The 15,082-nt window shown below is 42.0% G+C and overlaps 5 protein-coding genes across 5 annotated transcripts; 3 read left to right on the top strand and 2 right to left on the bottom strand.

The window, feature by feature from the left end:
* Positions 1-420: 420 nt before the first annotated feature.
* Positions 421-1,894, top strand: IL334_007297 (uncharacterized protein; the record flags this gene model as incomplete). Its single annotated transcript, XM_062938987.1, has 6 exons — positions 421-526; positions 620-857; positions 928-987; positions 1,072-1,291; positions 1,420-1,644; positions 1,748-1,894. 6 exons carry the CDS (start codon positions 421-423, stop codon positions 1,892-1,894), a joined length of 996 nt encoding a protein of 331 aa, XP_062795038.1.
* A 2,024-nt stretch (positions 1,895-3,918) lies between these two features.
* IL334_007296 (uncharacterized protein) lies at positions 3,919-9,000 on the top strand (the record flags this gene model as incomplete). The annotated part of the gene is made up of 12 exons (XM_062938986.1): positions 3,919-4,298; positions 4,447-4,567; positions 4,631-4,777; positions 4,840-6,618; positions 6,728-7,023; positions 7,118-7,598; positions 7,707-7,827; positions 7,953-8,051; positions 8,126-8,227; positions 8,326-8,547; positions 8,643-8,810; positions 8,885-9,000. The coding sequence occupies 12 exons, from the start codon at positions 3,919-3,921 to the stop codon at positions 8,998-9,000; spliced, it is 4,032 nt and encodes a 1,343-aa protein (XP_062795037.1).
* Positions 9,001-9,777: 777 nt separating this feature from the next.
* Positions 9,778-11,402, bottom strand: IL334_007295 (uncharacterized protein; the record flags this gene model as incomplete). The annotated part of the gene is made up of 6 exons (XM_062938985.1): positions 9,778-9,859; positions 10,005-10,112; positions 10,275-10,357; positions 10,528-10,667; positions 10,746-10,894; positions 10,999-11,402. 6 exons carry the CDS (start codon positions 11,400-11,402, stop codon positions 9,778-9,780), a joined length of 966 nt encoding a protein of 321 aa, XP_062795036.1.
* A 536-nt stretch (positions 11,403-11,938) lies between these two features.
* On the bottom strand, positions 11,939-12,904 carry IL334_007294 (uncharacterized protein; the record flags this gene model as incomplete). Its single annotated transcript, XM_062938984.1, has 4 exons — positions 11,939-11,962; positions 12,057-12,132; positions 12,390-12,706; positions 12,830-12,904. The coding sequence occupies 4 exons, from the start codon at positions 12,902-12,904 to the stop codon at positions 11,939-11,941; spliced, it is 492 nt and encodes a 163-aa protein (XP_062795035.1).
* Positions 12,905-13,690: 786 nt separating this feature from the next.
* Positions 13,691-14,879, top strand: IL334_007293 (uncharacterized protein; the record flags this gene model as incomplete). The annotated part of the gene is made up of 3 exons (XM_062938983.1): positions 13,691-14,094; positions 14,315-14,501; positions 14,634-14,879. 3 exons carry the CDS (start codon positions 13,691-13,693, stop codon positions 14,877-14,879), a joined length of 837 nt encoding a protein of 278 aa, XP_062795034.1.
* Between the last annotated feature and the right edge of the window lie 203 nt (positions 14,880-15,082).

Genomic DNA, 15,082 nt, shown 5'->3' with positions numbered 1-15,082 from the left:
TGTTCACCGTTTGAGCAAGATTTCGTCCTAGACTTCTAGCGCTGCAGGTCTCAAACTCAACCTCAGGCCATTGAAAGCTACCGGATCTCATATTACAGGCCATCTCTCAGATTTCCTAGTTATCCTTCCGAGGATGTGCCTGAGCACTTTTATAGTGGTGAGAAAGTGATGACGTCTTGAAACTGCAAGGTTCAAGTCGGGGCCGATATATTCTATATGTCAACTTCGGGCATCGGTATATAGCAGTAGAGAACGGAGGTGTTGATGGCGATGATAATGATGATGATGAAGCGTTCGCATATATATGTACATGTAGATTGTTTATATGAAGAATGTTTGCAAAGTGTGCAAGGAATCGACAAATGACTCAGACGGAAATAGGAATCTCGCGATAAAATACATTAATTTCATATAAATACCATGACACTCTGGACTTTCATAGGTAGACAGTGGACGAGATTACCACCTGTACCCAAAGGTGATTATCTCAAGGACAAGGTAGTTTTGATCACAGGTGCAAATTCAGGTGGGTAGCTTTTGATTACAACTTCTAGTATTGTCTACCGACCCATACTCCTTCGTAAACTCAGTTGGTTTGATCACTGATTATTTGGTATAGGTGTCGGTTTAGAATCAGTCAAACATTTCTCGCATGCTTCACCTTCCAGACTTATCTTAGCAGTCAGATCAGTCGAGCCCACAGAAAAGATCTTGGCCGAACTGCAATCACTTCATACTGAATTGAAAGGGGAAATCATCTTCCTCGATTTGAATGATCTGGCAAGTATCAAGGCTTTTCCTGAAGAATTGAAGAAAAGAGGAATAGATAAGATCGATGTACTGATTAACAATGCAGGGTAAGTGAACAACAAAAGTATTGTTCGTTGCAATACATCATCAGAAGAAGCTGATTGATCTGGTGGTTAGGATCAATCCTGGTAATGGTGACAAACCTGCTGAAATAACTAAAGATGGATACGAGAAGACGTAAGTCATTGTCATTTGCCTCGAACCGATGACCTGTCATTCAGCCAGAGATAGTATGTACAGATTACTAACGCTCCTGAGTAGATTCCAAACAAACGTTTTATCACCTTTCTTATTCTCATTAATCTTACTTCCATTCCTTGAGCAATCATCGAAACCGAAAATCATCTTTGTTGGCTCAGGATTACATACTTCTGCCGATACGACACCTATTCAAGAATCAATTAATCAAGGCAAATCAATTGTGAAGGTGTTTAACGATAAAGAATCGTTTGATAATATCAAAATTTATGGTAGATCAAAAGTGAGTTCCCCATACCTCACATCTAATTGGGATCACATCCTCAAGCGAAGAAATCCATGACTTTTGCCCATTCAATATCGCTTACACCGTGTAAAAACGAGGCTGATCAGTGCTCCAACGAACAATAGCTACTCCTTCAAATGATAACTCGTCAACTGATAACATCACTTCCTTCAATTACCATCGTAACTGTTTCACCAGGATTGGCAATTACGAAATTAGGCAGGGACTTCAATTTTTCATTGGGATTCATCATTTTCGGTGCACCATTCATGTTATTGAATGCTAGAAGTGCAGAAAAAGGAGCTAGGAATATCACTTCAGCTGTCGCCTCAGCAGATCAAAGTTATGATGTTAGTGCATTCAATCAATTTTTGATTAGATACTTTGTCTTTGTCTTGGGGATTGGGTTTGGGTCCGACGATTTTTGTTCACTAATACTTTGGCTTATTATAGTACTGGTCAGAATGCGCACCTTCGTACTCTGAAAGTAGTTGGTTATCATCTGGAAAAGGCATACAAGCGACAAAGGTTTTCTTCAAAGAGATGGTTGATGAAGTTGACAAAATCAGTCCAGGTATTACCAAAGGTTTGACGGAATAAGTCCTCAACATAAGGGATTCTTAAAGATGATGATAGATCTCGCTTTGGTGCTGTTAAAACAATCGAACAAAAGAGGTTGGTCGGTTGGGATGTGTCACATGAGACGAGTAATATAAACTGTATCATGTCGAAAACTGGTTTAGTTTAGTATAGATGACATATGCAATGATGACGATTGTGAATTGAATAACATGGTGATGGTATACATGATGACATTAGATGATATAATACGTGACATACAACGACGAAATGCGACTTATACCTATTTGTTACCAAAAGAGAAAAGCAAAAAAATCAGCTATTCATCCAATGTTTTGATATCATCACACCCGTAATAATACGATGGCCCTCCCTCTCGAAGTAGGGATATATATGGTAAGATCAGAGACGAAATAGTATGATTCAGAATTTTCAGTGTGTATTTATTTGTATACCTCTTTATGATTCATTTCTTTACAAGAAAGTGATTCACTCGGTGGGTTGAAGATAAATTTATTCATCTTGATTATACTATTTCGCCTTGACTCGGAGGACAGCGGGGAGGGCGGGGGTTGGAGGTTCAGAGGAAGAAAGAAGTTTTGAGACAATACTCACATATTACATTGGTCATACAGGTCATATCCGACTCAGCTCAGATAAAGATTGTCTACATCGTTACTTGACAAGGAGCATGAATGAAAAGAAGAGAAAAGAAAAGTCGAATATACATTTGGTATAAATTACTTTAAGGAAATCCCAAATTTCGACCCCATTGCTTTACATGCGATACTTATCTCAGTCTCCCATTTACGCTCTGGCGGCATTACGTAATCTTCGACTTAGACGCGTAACGTAAGAGGTCACTCACCACGCTATTCTTTCGTTTTTCCCTTTTGTTCTTTTTTCTCTCTGTCTCGTTTGTCTCGACGCGTAATATCTCGTATCTGACATCTCCACTTGGAACCTTGGGACCAGACAGTCAACACTCATACTCGTAGATATACTCAGCTGCACAGTGATACAAGCATGAATTGATCATATCATACCATACAGATGGATGGATCTGCGATAGATTACACTTTTCACAGCGAAACAACCACAACTCTGATAGCAATTGTTAACGAGATAATTAGGTCCCGAGAGAAAAGTAATCGAAAGTTTAAAACGAATACGAAGTAAAAGAACTCCATTAGAGTTTGACTATCTCAATGGTACTCTATCATTCATTCTGATAGTATTCTTAGCAGTAGAACCAGTTTGATCTCGACAAAGATATTTTGATAGTGGACTTGCAGACCATACACTATCCATCGTTCATGAGACTCTAAAACATTGTCAACAATAATAACAGCAAGGAAAAGGTGTTTGATTTGACTATATATACATTTGGATATCAACTGTTTTTCAACAATATCGAAAATCAACCTGATTCAATAATCCCTTCCTCCTATCCCCCCTTCCTCGAAGACTCTCGCGCACAAACCTCTTTGACAACATAAAGAGTCAAATCGCATCAAATTCATCCTTGTCAAACTCTCAGATTCCGTCCGACTCACTCATTGAATATAGATCATCATTGGAGGAAAAGGACGCGTCGAGTACAACATCAAATGCAAAATTAGAGATTGGAGAGAAGAATGATCGAGAACTGAAGGTCAATCGTTTCAAATGTGGAATAATAGATAAGACAGAACACTCATTCAAATCAGATAATCAACGTGACACCAACATACCAAACAAACATATCGTATCGTATCAGCTAGACCTTGGACTGACTGACATATCAAACGCTTTGACGCTTGTTGGCTTACCATATCATATCATATCATCATCATCACATAACACTGTTATTCTCGTTCATACGTTGGAAGAGATCTCCTAGCATCAAAATTTCCACCCGCACGCTCTCTTCTGTGGATCTCCTAGGTACAAGCAATCGCCTTCACATCTCTACTTGAAGACACGTTACAGACAAGTTGACGAAACACAATCTTATGACCTCACCAAAGAACCGTTCCAGCCTCATCCTCTGCTAATAGTCCGCAATGTCATCTACGACAATGGAGCAACCTACATCGACTCAAGCAACGGTGTCATTCCCAGTACCGCATCCTTCATCACCATCTCCAACAACCACAACAACAACGACGACGACGACCAATGAAACTCCTAAACCATCCACTTCAGCACCTGCAGTCTTATCTCCAAGAGTACCTTCCCCTTCAAACGTTCCGGTGAACGTGACGATCAATGGAAGTCCACAAGCACCAAGTACAATGGCAAAAGGTCTCACTACCACTACGCCAAGTACAACGACAACGAAGACAGGTGATAGTCTGCCTAATTTGGGAGATATGGATGCTAAATGTGGGGGTTGTCATGAAATTATAGATCAAGAGAGTGGTGGTGTAGTGGTTGCTTTTGGGTGAGTAAATGTTCATTCATATTATATGCCTCGATCCTCCATCTCCTCGAAAGATACCCTAATGTGGGCAGATCGCATCGACAAATGCCGCTCTTACTCCTAGCTCGTGAATCAGTTAGAACATCTCACTAATATGTCAACCTCCCAGGTCATCACTATGGCATGTAGATTGCTTCAAATGCGCAAAGTGTAAGAACAAAGTGTCAGCAGACACCAACCTCCTTCTTTTATCGGATGGTAGTCCAGTGTGTGGAAACTGCTCGTATCAGGTAAGCAGTCTTGTTGACTCTCAAATTAGCAGTTCGAGAAGGCTAATCAAGTCCTCTCTCCAGTGCTTTGTGTGTAAACAGGCCATCACAGAAGAAGCTATAATGACCGGTGACGAATCGTATCACGCTCACTGTTTCACTTGTAGAACATGCAAGAGACGTATAGAGGAATTGGTATTTGCGAAGACTAGTCAAGGAATATATTGCATGGTGAGACACTCGTTGGCGCAAACACGCAAGGACATGCTGACTGACAACTGACATTACCATAGGCCTGTCATAATGAGCGAGTAGCGCGAAGTCGACGTCATGCAGAACACAAAAGACAGAAACAAGCTCGAAAGGAAGAAAGAGAGCGTGAAAGAAGAGAAAAGGATAAAGAGAGTAGCAACGAGAAGGAGAGGAAAAGAGAAGAAGAATCTGTACATCAACGTGGAGCGTCTTCACCTGTCCCAGTACCTGCTGGAAATTTCCTTCAATCAACTCCTGGTATACCGTCATCTGTTTCGCTTGCTGCAACTGCAAACTCCCCTCTCGCTTCACCATCAGCTACTCCAAACTCATTCAACTCTGGTAAATTTGATACGCCCTATCACGGCAGTGGAACACCTAATCCTGGAGATGCATTCGAGGATGCATCTGAAAGAGACTCTTCGAGAGAAAGAGAGAAGAGAAGGGATTTAAGTGTGGATAAAACATTTCAACGATCGACATCGCCAGCCGATCGAAGAATTGCAGATGCGGAAAATATGCCTTTACCTACTTCTCCATCAGATCCTAATCGCGGAGTATCACACAGTAGATCTGTTGACTCGGATCATAATACACAAGGCCGTCCTCATCTTGGACATGCACCCAGTCCTTCTCTGGGCTCATCAAGATCTCTGAATACATCTTCTCCTGTTCCCGTGGCTGGTCCATCAGGTCGACAGCAGCAACAGCATCAGCAGCAGCAGCAGCAGCAGCAAAATGTCGGACTAGGCGTTGGATTAGTTGGCTTGAATGTGCCCACGAGTAAAGCGGAAAGGAGAAGATCAATCAATCCAGCAATGACTTTCAACATGGATAGTCAAAACTCAACTTTCAACGTTGAGCCTAGAATGTCACCCCTACCGCCTTCTCCACTACGTGCATCGTTCACTGATCTGCAAGCGGAACAACAGCAACAACAACAATTACAGCAACCTCTCAGGTCACCAACAACACCTTCACCTTCACCGGGAAATGACATGTTCCCTTTCAAAGATAGACAAATGAACGCTAATGGAGGGAGATCAACACCTGATCAGAACTCTGGACCACCACCGAGAACAAGTTCGTTACCTGATCAACTCTCAACCGGTAGATCGCGACCTCTGACTACAATCGAGGATGACGATTCTGAAGATATCGATACATCTACTTCCGGCATGCCTACTAGACAAACCTCGAATAATCAGCTATCCGAGGGTGCCCTCTCTACACCCAGGTTGAACGCACCGAATTTACCACCAATGTCGTTCTCAATATCTGATCCTGATTTCGCTGTGATCCTCAACAACATCGATCAGTCGCCTAAAAAGACCAACGACTTATCGTCAAACGCGAATAAATCGGGAGAATCGATAATCACTGTGAAACCTGAAGGACAAGATGGAGATAGTGAACCATCATCGCCTCTATCATTGGAGGGAACATCACCCGCATTAGCGAGATCACCTCACATGGATATGTTATCTTCGGCAGCCGACCATGCAAGTCTTGCTTCGAACTCAAATGAACTGGCACCGTCTAGATCACCTTCGAGATCCAGATTATCGCCAAATGATCAAGCTCAGACTCCTCAAATGTTGAGAATCAGACAACCTTCTGCCGAGAGTACAATGTCGGTAAACTCGAGATATGCTGGTGATGGATCTTTCTCTACCTTGGTGGAATTAGTGGCTGCAGCCAAGCACAAAGAAGAGGATAAGCTAGAAGTGGACCTCTCAGTATTGAGTGGAGTTATACAGGAAATCGAAGATTTGAGAGATACTATAACTGGTTTGAAGAGCAAGTACACTGGTGCCAAGGTGAGTTTGCCATTTTCAGCTTGCATTCCCACACCTCTTACCTTTGAGTGCAAACTGAATCAGAAGAGGACGGGATTTTGTCACTGATATGGATCCTCTTGTCTTACAGCGTACTAGTCAGCAGTATTCTGAAGGATTGACCGTTGCAGGAGAGGAGTATGATAAAGAATTGGCCCATCGAAGAGAACTTGAAGCTGAAGTCTCGAGACTTCGTGCTCAAGTTCATTCCCAGACTGCCCGATTGAGTGTCATCTCAGGAGACGAAAGAAGAGCGGAAAACATGAGAAGAAGGAGTAACGATCTTGCGAATAGTTTGACTGGATTAGAAAGGGACATCTCTAGACTAAGAGCTCAGAGAGATATGTCTTTGGCTGAAGTGGAGGAACTGAATGCTAGACGTGTCAGGTGAGCGAATTCATCCCCTCTGATCGAACAAAAAATCCCTTTCTCTCCAAAATCGAAGTGTGAAGTATAATTGCTTATACGAAACATATGATAGCACCGATTCATCAAACGGTGATGATGCGGCTTCTTCTCTTAGTCGATCACTCACGAATCGACTCGATACTATCAAGGAGCAATATCGAGAAGAACTCGAGCCTCTGACAGCTCAACGGGAGGCTCTTCAACGTGAAATTGCTGAATTACGAGAAACTAAGGAATCGTTCTTAGAGGAATCAGCAGCATTGGCCGCGAAGAATGAAGAGCTTGCAGAGCTTAACGCATCGTTATCAAGACAGGCTGAAGCTGTACAAGATAATTTATCCAGAGTTAGACCGCCTACGATATTTAATAAGAATGGTAGATCACATCCATCTGGTTCACCTTCTCTATCATCTTTAGCTACTTCAGCTACATTACAAGAAGTACCAGAAGAGACTGCACGAGTAGTCAAAGTGACTAAACCTGAACCGATTGAAGCTGCACCCGCAAGGAGGTTTAAATGGTATAAATCATCAAAAGGACCAGATTCATCAAATGTATCAGCATCAATATCGAAACCCCTCAACTTACCCACTTCTTCACTTCGGAATCCGGGTTTGGGTGTAAACATGACTGGATTAGGTGCTCCAGGTGGTGGTCCACAGAGACCTTCAACTGAATTCGGTTTGAGAGATCATAATTTCACTCAACATTCTACGATGAGATTGACAAGATGTGAATTATGCCAAGAAAAGATGTGGGGTTTACAAGAAGTCAAATGTGCTTGTAAGTCATATTCTCTTGTTGGCAACATAGCACTGTCGATGTAGACGAGGCGTGAGCCTGGGATGAGGTTCTGATCACGCACTGGAAATGACCGAAAATACAAGCTGACTGCCGACATACCATAGCATGCGGTATAGTCTGTCATTCCAAATGCGCTGAAAAATTGCCTCGAAGTTGTACCGGAAGCAGGACTGGTAATTCTGAGTTGAGCGACGGTCCACTACGTGAGTGACAACCCGGTTCATGTGCACTGTCATACGTGCAGTATAGGAAACTATTCTAACGAACCTATCCCCAGCTCCATCAATGTTTGGTCGGGATCTTATCGAACAAACAACAGCGGATAGGACTCCTATACCTGGTATCGTTAACAAATGTATCAGCGCTGTTGAGGCAGTTGGTAAGTGTCTGAATTATGCAACGCGACAGTTCTCCACAGTTCTTTCGCAGAATCTTACCATTCGCTATGGCACTTGCTGATGCCTCATACGTTCGTAGGAATGGAATACGAAGGTATCTATCGAAAGACAGGAGGATCATCACAATCCAAGCAGATTACACAACTTTTCGAAAGAGGAGATTACGATGCCTTTGATTTGACAGACTTGGAAACATTCAACGATATCTCCAGTGTTACATCGGTATTGAAAACTTATTTCAGAAGTTTACCTAATCCATTATTGACACACGCTCTGCATGAGAGTTTCGTGACTGCAGCTAGTAAGTGTGACCTCCTTCGTACCACGGGATAAGAGACCAACGAATTGCAAACGTCAATTCCCCAGTATGTTTTCTGACTCATTTTCATGTTTTAGGTATTCGTGATGCGAACAACAAACATTCGGCGTTATGTGCGTTACTCAACGAATTGCCTAACGAACATTACAACACATTGAAAACGTTGATGCTACACTTGAATCGCGTTACTTCTAAATCAAGTGTCAATTTGATGACTTCACAAAATCTGGGTGTGGTGTTTGGACGTGAGTTAGCGTATCTAAATCAAGGTTCACCTGAGTCCGAGTAACTGATAATGAAAAAATGGTACTCTTCTTAGCTACACTAATGAGGTCCGCTGACCCTAACAGAGAATTCGGTGACATGGCTGGCAAAGCATTAAGTGTACAATGGATGGTCGATAATGCCCCTCAAGTGTTCTTCGAAAGGGATTGAAGGCGAATGGATATGTGACATTCTTTGACTTCTATCGCTTATACCTTATCCCCAAATTCATAAGATACCCTGGTTTCTGGATTTATACCCTCTTTCACTTCTGTTTCTACTTTCTGCTGGCTCATTGTAAATGTTATCTCTACCTTTTCCCTCCATTTTCTTCACGAACTTTGACGCAAGAGGATGTATACTTTAGATGACTTGGGGCATTGTTTGTTCTGCCTTACTCGTCTTTGCTCTCTCCGGTTTCTGTCCCGGTAGAAAAAGAAGAAGCGAGAAACTTGAAACAGGGATGTTTGGTTTATTTTCATTGTTATCGACGCACATTCATTTTGTAGACTACGAGAGGAGCACGAATAGAATGCAATAGGGTCATGAATTCTTGAAATGGGCATCATCGGATTTATGTGTGTTATGTACAGATGTGCAGTGTCATTCTGTGATACAGGTTACAGAGACATACGTTTGCGTTAGTAGCGAGTCAGATTTAGAGTTTAGATCTATTACTTATTACTATGTGATTATTCTGTTTTATACACCAAAAGAACTTCAACTCGAGTTAGACTACGAATCCACGTTGATTGCTTGACGAAAATCCTAATATCTTCTCCTCGCTAATTGCTTTAGCATCTGCATCTCCGTCTCTATTATCATTTCCGTTTCCATTTCCATTTCCTTCAGAGATATTCAACGATTCCCTAAAACGGAGAACATGAAAGTCAGTATTATAAGTCTCAGAGAAAATAAGATTGATGAGATGTATATGTATGATGGGATTTACCATGTGGGTGGATGATCTTCGTTTGGAGGGAGAGCAGCTGACATTGGAGGCGGGTTATCATTGTGGAAATCAGAATATCTATAGAATAAAATTAAAAGAGAGAATCATTAGCATCCGTACGAGTACTTTGTTTTGTTTCGTTTCGTTGTGACTCAAGGTGGAAGACGAATTAAGTCTGAATTTGTTGCTTAGAGGGTTTTCAAGTGAACTGAACTGAGCTCACCCTTTGATAGTCCAATTGGGTCTAGGTCTGAATTTACCCCAAGTCATCCGGACTATATAAGAAGAAATACAAAGTAGGAATGCGAATAACATCATGAATATAGCTGGACTATGTTTGTCAGGATTTGAACAAGTACCATTAGCTTGACCACGACGTACTGATATAAATCGAACGGATTAAATAGGTCCGAAAAAACAAGTGAGGGATCCGCAGTGATCCTAGATGACAATGCGGACATGGAGAATACTGAAGAGATATCCGTCAGCTTACCCAGGTCGAACAGATGCCGAAGAACCATTCTGATCAATGACGTTCTTTTGAATACGTGTGTACATCCCTAGATCTAATGCCCACTACGAGAGAGCAAAGCAAAGCAAAGCAAATCAATGTCAGTTCTCGTTATTTCAATGTTCAAGCTTGAAGGAGGAAGGCTGGGCACTGGTACGAAGAAAGAAAAAAGAGAGATGGATGCTGTTGCAGACTGTGACGATCAGATCAGATCAGATCAGATCAGATCACTTACAGCTATGAGAACGAATATGGCACTGAAACCAGATAAGTGGAAAGCCCATTTGGTCCATTCATAAGCATGAACTTCTCTAGCTCTCCATGATCCAGCTGCTGCCAATGTCCATGTCACAACGATCCAAACTGATAAACCGGCTATAAATGTAATCGTGTTTTTAATAAAGTATGACCCAATAGTGAAGATTGGCTTTTGAAATTGTTGAAGAAACTTACCCAGAACATGCATGATTTCACTTGCTAATAGATACGAAGGGCTCAATTTATCATCGAAAGTTTTGTACATGTGATGAACAGGTTCAGGTAAGTCATTTAATGTGATACTGAGATCTTCTGAAAATCCTCTGAGCTCAGAACATGAGTCACTACACAGTAAACACCACATGATTGCCAACGTCAGCCATTATCTGACATTCCGCCACAGGATAGATCTTCAGACGATGATCTCACGCATTATTTGGATACTCACTCGAATCCAGGTACATCCTTAGCACACCAACCCCAAGTACCAATGCTCACAGTCCCATTAACGCCCATTGAGACATTAGCAATTGATAATACTTTAATAATAGGTGTTGATACATTCGAGAGGAGGACCAACAGAAAAGCGATGAAAATGGGGAAATATAAATATACAGCTTGATTTTGTTTTTCATGATCGTAGTTATCTGGTTTATGGATATTTTTTGATCGGAATCGGTTCATACGGGGATATCCATCTTGAGCTTGAACTTGACCTAGAGCTTGACCCTGAGACTGAGGTTGATGCTGCGGTTGAATCTGGGTCAGAGTTTGACTGGAAGGTAGATCTTGATGTGTGAATCGAGCGGGACTAGTATCGATAACCACGATTCCACCTAGAGTCTTCTTCATTGTAGGTCAGTTGTTTGAGCTTAGGATGTTAAGTTAGGATTTGGTCTATCAAAATTGAGACACTACGACAACTTCGCGGAATAGGCAATCAACGTTTCGAACCAGGACGATCAAGCGTGATTGAGATAATGTCTCTAAATATACCTCTTGCCATCCAAGTCATTTCCAAGCACATACCACTTCAACACTGCACATCTGAACATCCTTTGTAAACTCTAAACGTAGTCCTTTGTGAATCTTACAATGGATAGCTTCGGTATCCTATGTGATGGAGGAGTCAAGGAGTATGACGCAGATAGTCTGGATTATCTATCCATGGAGATCAATTTCGGAATAAAGAATGAAAAGAATGAAGTATGAACTGCGATTTCGACATAGCTCTAGGTAATGAGCGTGAGTACAGTGACGGGAAAGGCTGTTCAATATGATATACTCTCAATTAATTTATCAGTTGTTGGTATTCCATGTAAAGACAAGAAAGTGGAGTCAGGAAAAAGTCATTAGCCGTATCACCACTTATGCATTATCATTTTGATTTATTGAAGGGATTTGACAAATGCCTAAAATTTTGTCAACGATGTTATCAGCTCCAACCTGTGTTTAGGTGAAAGGACGCAATGAACTGGGAAATTCGTTGTTTTGTAGAACACTTACCTGCTCAAGTTTAGCTACTTCGATCTTGAATGATTCGACCTGTTTCCAACAGTCAAGTGGTTTATCGGGATTATTCCTACCAAATGTGATCAAAATTCATTAGCTAGGTCTGATAGACGATTTTTTGATTTCCGTTTCCTGTCCTCTGTCTAGGTCTCGGTCATTTCGATATCCATTATCCACCTTACTGGTATGCCCGCCTTCCTAATCCATTATTTTACTTTTCGCTTCTTCTCCATCCATCGCTCGTCTGTCATCCTCTATCCGACGACCATTCCCCATGCATCCCGATATATCGTACTTGTTGGGATCGAGCAGCAAACGTGAACTCACAAATAACAACTTTCCACTTGTTCTCTAGCTTTCTTCACACCTTGATTCTCTCTCAATCTCCTTTCTTTCAATCTTTCTACTTTTTCTCGCACTTCTTCAATATCTCTTCCGAGCACTTCACTGCTCATACCTGGTTTTTCTTTGTCGAGATTTTCTTTTTCGAGGGCGGCAGAGATTGAAGATAAGATTTCGGCTTCTTGGGATCTTAAATGGGCGGATTCAGCTGCTAATCTTCTTCTTACGATATCGTCTGCTGAAGCGTTTTTGGAACTCGGTTCAGAAGGTGATGAGAGTCGAGATATCAACGAAGGTGAGAACTGTTCTCAAGTAATCAGCAGATGCCTATCTATGACCTTTCGAGGCAAAATAATGGCAAAGGGGGTAAAAAGTATAGTAGCTTTTCCACAACGAAATTTGGGCTGATGAGTCAATACACTCACTTGAACGGATGTACCGGGCTCAGAAGGTGTTATGACTTGTTCTTGGACATTTTGAGATGATTGTGCCGCACCCATTGTGGTCTAGTATATCCTTAGTGAGAGGATACAGGAAGTAAGAGTGAATGATAAGATGACAGGATATAGATTAAAGCATATGCAAATAGTTTTAGCTGATTTCGTGAACCATCACTTTCACTTTTGGTTTCAATGTTCCTCGTCGAATTCCGACATGGTGACACCTTTAGAATCGATTTGATCCCGCTTCTCAAGCGTGGCACAACACAACCCCAGTTAAGAATATATAGAACGAAAAGACTTTATGGGACAGATGACAGCATTGATACTGAGCAGTGTAACAATAGGCGAAAAGAAGTTACGAGCTGCCTCCTCAAGTCCTTAAGATCCAAATATGCGTTTGAAGGCTGGCTTGGCGCACAATGCGTAAAATATATACACCTGCTTCACTAATCTGCAAGTACGCAAATATGCTTTTCCGCCATCTTTCACCTTCCCAGTAGCTTTCGACACGCCAAGGGGAGGATCTCACAGTGTTCATGTCAAGAGTGATGATACCTCTTTACAGCATACTGCCACGAAGAATCGCTCTTCGCATGCAGTCTCCCCATGTCATACCTGAAAGAAGGTGGACAAAATGTAATATTCAGGGGAAGCAAACATGGTGAGTGCTTGACCGGGCACAAGGCAAAATCGGCCATCGCCGCCACCAGGATGACCACAATTATGCAAGCGCGTAGTCATCGTTTGGGAACAAGTGATTTCAACCACGAGATTGTCAATATTGAAAAGCTGATTTCTTCGCTATATTCAGACAGCTCAATATAACTGAGCAAAACAAGCAAGATGAACGATCCACTTTCCTCATTGTCTGCACCACCACCTCGATATTTGCTTGAATCAGATTCTTCTGATGAAGAAGGACAAGGCGCGTATCCAGGTGGTAATTTAGGCATTGGGCCTTCCAAACCTAAGATAAGATTACAGAATGATGTCCAAGTACATTTCACTGGATTGGACGATCAATTGGATGAAGTCATCATTGGATTAGGACAATCAGGAAAATTTATCTTGAGAACGATAAATGGACAACAAGTGGGTGAGGCGAGGATTGGTGGGAAATCAGTTGGTAAAATCGTCCAAAGTGGAAACAATTCAACGGTTGTCAGTTTGGATGAAGGTGATTTCGCCGGAGAAGAAAGCTGGGAAATAACCAAGACATTGATAAATAAGGTAAAGGCTAAAAAGTGGTAAGTTCATTCCGATTTTGCAGGAGATGAAAGGCAATTTGCTTTCAATACATCTTTGGGCAACTTCCTCTTTCCTTTGAGCAACGGTGCATGATCATGATTGTACCACCGTCCATGAACGAACGATTCACTCATCAGGATCACCTATCGTCTCATTGGGTCCCGACTGCCGTGAGAGCCCATGACGTATATCTGAGCTGACACTCATAATCGATCTTAGGACGATAATCACATCATATGTACCATCAATGTACATCCCTTCTCCCGCTGAACGAGCATCAACACTCTCAGAGCCGCCTACCCGTATTCTCACTGCAGGTTCTAGCCAACAGAATCTTAGCGGTAGTATACGAGGCTTTGAAGCTCCTAACTACTTGACTGGAGTAGCTGGTGCTTTAGTTTCTCTTGTAAGTTGGCTTTCCGTAAATATCTTGTAATCCAACTACTCCCCTTGTCCCTCAATTTGAATGGGGTCTCTCGTATCTTATCGTATCCCTAATTTGCATAAGGTAGATGTGCTAATTTGTGTCTTCATTTAGGCATCTCATCCGACGTCGTCTATACCTCAACCTACCACTGTCCTTCTTCCTCTTCCTTTATCATCTCTGGCTATCTCTCGAGTTCAGTCCACACTTAAGGCCTTCGATTCGCTTCTGGTGCAGCGTATCGGCGAAAGCAGTAAAAGATGGTCAGAAGATGATGATGAGCCTTATTCTGCTCGTGGCATGGGTCGAGTGAAGGGTCAACGAAAAGCAGTCGGGGAAATATCCTCAATGTACACTTAAAAGTCATGCACTTGTGAATATAACATGTATGTATACTCCGAAATTGGATACGATAGTAGTCCAGTACTAGGTGTTCACGAGTGAGAAGTTGAATACCTCGCGATTGTGCTTATTTGGCAGCAAAGATCGCAGTCCATGTCTGCTTTGATTTCGGCCAAAGGGTGATTCGCGGCTTCGGCGTGCCTTGCGACTTTGATTGAATG

This window comes from Kwoniella shivajii, chromosome 10 (genome assembly GCF_035658355.1).
Source record: "Kwoniella shivajii chromosome 10, complete sequence".
Classification (NCBI taxonomy): Eukaryota; Fungi; Basidiomycota; class Tremellomycetes; order Tremellales; family Cryptococcaceae; genus Kwoniella; species Kwoniella shivajii.
Note: the sequence above shows the minus strand (reverse complement) of the source record. Positions and strands in the feature narration are given on the sequence as shown.